Source organism: Meles meles, chromosome 8, assembly GCF_922984935.1.
Source record: "Meles meles chromosome 8, mMelMel3.1 paternal haplotype, whole genome shotgun sequence".
NCBI lineage: Eukaryota > Metazoa > Chordata > Mammalia > Carnivora > Mustelidae > Meles > Meles meles.
The window spans coordinates 355,675-359,752 of NC_060073.1; the positions used below are offsets into that span (position 1 = coordinate 355,675).

The 4,078-nt window shown below is 72.4% G+C and overlaps 1 protein-coding gene across 5 annotated transcripts; it reads right to left on the bottom strand.

The window, feature by feature from the left end:
• Positions 1-209: 209 nt before the first annotated feature.
• On the bottom strand, positions 210-3,359 carry HRAS (HRas proto-oncogene, GTPase). Of its 5 annotated transcripts, XM_046016089.1 has the most exons (6): positions 3,219-3,359; positions 1,959-2,119; positions 1,605-1,783; positions 1,325-1,484; positions 1,148-1,229; positions 523-661 (listed from the first exon to the last, which is right to left on the bottom strand). In XM_046016089.1, exons 2-5 carry the CDS (start codon positions 2,067-2,069, stop codon positions 1,167-1,169), a joined length of 513 nt encoding a protein of 170 aa, XP_045872045.1. In that variant the 5' UTR covers positions 2,070-2,119; positions 3,219-3,359; the 3' UTR covers positions 523-661; positions 1,148-1,166. The 5 variants fall into 5 exon arrangements, with proteins under 5 accessions (XP_045872041.1, XP_045872042.1, XP_045872043.1 ...); XM_046016085.1 differs by lacking the exon at positions 1,148-1,229 and having other exon boundaries at positions 210-661; XM_046016086.1 differs by lacking the exon at positions 1,148-1,229 and having other exon boundaries at positions 210-661; positions 1,959-2,122.
• Positions 3,360-4,078: the final 719 nt, after the last annotated feature.

The window sequence follows — 4,078 nt, forward strand, 5'->3', positions numbered from 1 at the left end:
ATAAAGTGTTGTCGTGGTCGAACGCAAAGCCGGCCTGTCCGGTGGAGCCCAGACTCTCTGCGAGACGCGCCACACAGACGCGCCAGACAGAAGAGGGCGGCTCGGCCCAGGCCGCCTCCCCAGACCCCGCAGGGCTCCCCGCACAGGGGCCTCCAGGCAGACAGCGCTGAGCGACCCGGGGCCCTTCCCATCTCACCCAGACGCCGGCATCAAGACCATCCAATAATTTACTGCGACTCAGCCTGTGCCCAAAGGACCAGGACGGGGCTGGGAGGAGAGTGACAGCCGGTGCCGGTGGCCTCAGGTCACCACAGTCTGTGCAAAGCGTCCTGGGAGGTGTGCGGACTCCGTGCAGGGAGCCTGGGCCGGCTCCGGCGGCGCTTCCTTCCTTCCTTCCCCTGCCCCTCCCTCCGACGGCAGCGCCGCCTCCCGGCACCCGGCACCTGCATGCTCCATGCCTGTGCTCCGTGCCCGGGCGTGCTCTGGGGGCACAGAGGGCCTGCGGGATGTCGGGGAGGGGGCGGGGGGCCCCGAAGGGACGTCAGGACAGCAGACACTTGCAGCTCATGCAGCCCGGGCCCCCCTCGTCGGGCGGGCTCAGCTTCCGCACCTTGTGTTGCCGGATCTCGCGCACCAGCGTGTAGAAGGCGTCCTCCACGCCCTGGGAAGAAGGGGCCGGCTCAGAGTGGGCCTCGGCCTGGGGGCCTGGCAGGGGAGGGGACCGAGGGACCCCCGGCCTCAAGCTCACGTAGAATCCCTGCCGTTCCCCACCCTCTTCCCATCCTGACTCCCATGTGGCCGCCGGGCCCTGCTCACCCCACAGCCCCAGGCCTGCCCCCACCAGGCAGCTCGCTCCTCAGGAGCCTCCCCCACAGGGCGGGCCGGGGTCTGGCTCGCAGCTTGAACATCCCCGTGTCCCACTCCTTTCTGACCTACCAACCTTGCCCCACCAGCCCATGAAGGGGGCAGGGCCAACTAGGGCCCAACAAGGGCACTCTGGGGGCCAAGGAGCCAGGGCCCCAGGGTCGCCGCTCCGGCCTGGCTCAGGGCAGCTCTCTCCAGGGACCTCCGCCTCTCCCTGGAGCTGGGTCAGCCCAGACCCTGGGCCCCTGCCTCCCTCGCTGCCCTACCGTCCGGGGACACTTACAGCGCTAGGGGCCGCTGGGTCACGGGGGTCCCGGAGGGTCCCAGAGGGTCCCGGAGCTGGAGCCAGAGCCAGAGCGGCTGCCCTGTGTTGGGGGAGAGGGGGCAATGAGCACTGCTCCCTGGCAGGGGCGGGGCGGGGCGGGTCCCTGGCTCACAGTGGGGTGGGGAGCCCGCTCACCTGGCGCGTCTTGGCTGACGTCTCGATGTAGGGGATGCCGTAGCTGCGGGCGAGGTCCTGTGCCTGCCGGGACTCCACGGTGCGGGCCGCCAGGTCACACTTGTTCCCCACCAGCACCATGGGCACGTCATCGGAGTCCTTCACTCGCTTGATCTGCTCCCTACAAGGAAAAACGTGGGAGCCAGTCGCTCGGCTGCAGGCACAGCTGCATCCAGGGGCAGGACGGCGACACGAGGAGAAACGAGGACAGAGACGCCCCAAGAGCCGGCCAGCAGCTCACCGGTACTGGTGGATGTCCTCAAAGGACTTGGTGCTGTTGATGGCGAACACGCACAGGAAGCCCTCCCCGGTGCGCATGTACTGGTCTCGCATGGCGCTGTACTCCTCCTGGCCCGCCGTGTCCAGGATGTCCAGCAGGCACGTCTCCCCGTCGATAACCACTTGCTTCCGGTAGGAGTCCTGCAGGAGGACAGGGCTTCAGGAACCCCCCCGCCTCTCCCAGGATGGGTCCATACTGGGCACCTCTCCTGCCCCGCCCCCAAGTCCCACAAGTCGGGGACGCCCTCCCGTGGAGCACACGGAAGACAAGCCCACCTCAGGAGTCAAGGCTGGGGACGGGAGCGACGACACTCACCTCGATGGTGGGGTCATACTCATCCACGAAGTGGTTCTGGATCAGCTGGATGGTCAGGGCACTTTTCCCCACGCCTCCAGCGCCCACCACCACAAGCTTATATTCCGTCATTGCTCCTCAAGGGCTGAACCACGGGGCACTGCGGTGGTCTCCCGTCCCGCCTGCTGAGGGAGCGGCACTGAGCACAGGCCCAGCCCCACGGAGCAGGCCTGTGAGCTCCCCGCGCTGCCGCCCCACCCTCTGGCCCCAGACAGCCAGGGAACAGGCCCCAGCGCCCCCCACCTGCAGCCCCTCCAGCCCGGGGGTGGCAGAGGGCCCCCCTCCGGCTGCACTTATGGCTCTGGGAGAGCAGGGAGCTGCCCCCAAAGGCAGAGCTGACAGCTGAGAGCATCTCCCAACCACGCACCCAAATTAGAAGTTGCTGGGTAGGCAGAAAGCCTCAACTGGAAGCCCTGCAGGCTGAGGTCCCCTCCCTGCAAGAACAGGTCCGGCCACAGCAGCGTGCCCAGGCAGGCCAGCGCCAGCCTTCAGCCGGCTGCAGAACCACCCCCCCCCCCCAGCATGTTGCTGCCTTGGACAAGCATTTACTGAGCGCCTACTGCATGCCAGCTGCTGTTCCAGGCGCGGGGTGACAGGCAGAGAAAGAAGCCCCCGCCCCCTTCTCCAAGGAAAAGGCCGGCACGCGCTAAAATAAGGGGAAACCCACGGGATCCTGCTGCCATACGGGCTTTGGAGAAAGGAGACCCAGGAGGCGGCCCGCGCGGGTTGGGGGGAGGAGGGCTCCCGGTAACGGACGGAGAGAAACAGGCCCAGCGGAGGCGCGGAGCAGGGGTGCAGGTGGGCGAGACTCAAGGCCTCCAGCTGGGCTGTCCCGATCTGTGAGGCTGAACGCGGGGTGCCCTTGCTCCTGTCCCCACAGGGCAGCGATCTCCTAACCCCTGGCCGCCGGCTGTGTACCGCGATGGCCGCCCAGGGCCCGAGCCCTTGGGAGCGCGCCGTGCGACTCGAGGGGGGCCGCGGCGGACCTCGGCCGGGGGGCCCCCCGCACGCTGCCCGCGAGCACGGCTGGGGCCCCGCGCAGGGCAGGGCCAGGGGCGCGGACGCACCGCGCCCCGCCGCCGCCCGCCGCCCGCCGCCCTCCCGCCCGCGGCTCACCTGCGCCCCCGCGCGCCCCGCCGCCGCCGCCGCGCCTCCAACGCCCCGCGCCGCAGCTCCGGTCGGGGCCGCCGCCCGCCCCCCGCCCGCCCCCGCCGCACTCACCGCTCACTGGCGCGACTGCCCTCGGGGCCGGGGCCGGGGCGGGGGCGGGGAGAGGGGCCGCGGCCGGGGCGCGCGGCTCGCCCAGCGCATGGGCTCGGTCCGCGGAGGGTGCGGCTCCGGCTGCGGGCGGCGGGGCGCGGGCGGCGGACACTCGGGGCGGGGGGGCGGGGGGCCGGCGCACGCCCCGCCCTGCGTCCGTCCGTCTGCCTGGCGCGGCTTGCCATTGGCCGAGAGCGCCGGGCCCCGCCCAGGAGCCGTCCCGCCCCGCTCCGGTTGGCCGACCCGCCCGCCCGTCAAGAGCCGTGGCCGGGCGGGGCTTCCGGGAAACGGCGCGGGGGGCGGTGCGGGCCCGGGAGGCCCTCGTGCGCCGCGGCCTAGCGGGTGGGCTCTGCCAGGCCGGACGACCGCGAGGACGCGAGGGTCGCGGGGCCGGGGGCGACGGCCTCCCCGGGGCGGTTCCGGGCTCTCCCGGGGGAATGCGGGCCCCTCAGGGAAGCCGGCCGGCGGGCGCTCGCAGCTGGGCGGGGTCGCTGCGGTCCGGCTCCAGCGCCGGCCCTGCCCGGGAGGGCTTCCCTGCGTCGCGACGCGCTGCCCACCGACGCGGCCCCGGAGCCGAAGGCCAGCCCGGGGGACGAGCCTCAGGGAGGGTGGGGGCCAGCACCGCGGGCGCCGCCCGGACTGGGGGACCGAGGGGCGGGCGGAAGCCTGGAGCAAAGCGCAGGGGCGGCCGGGACGCGGGCCAGGCTCTCGGACGGCCGCGCCGGAAGCCTCTGGGACCCCCAGTGGCCGGAGGCTCGGCTGCCTTGCACCCCTCTTCCCGCGCGGTGGCTCCGGAACGGGCGCCTGCGCCCCTCCCAGGA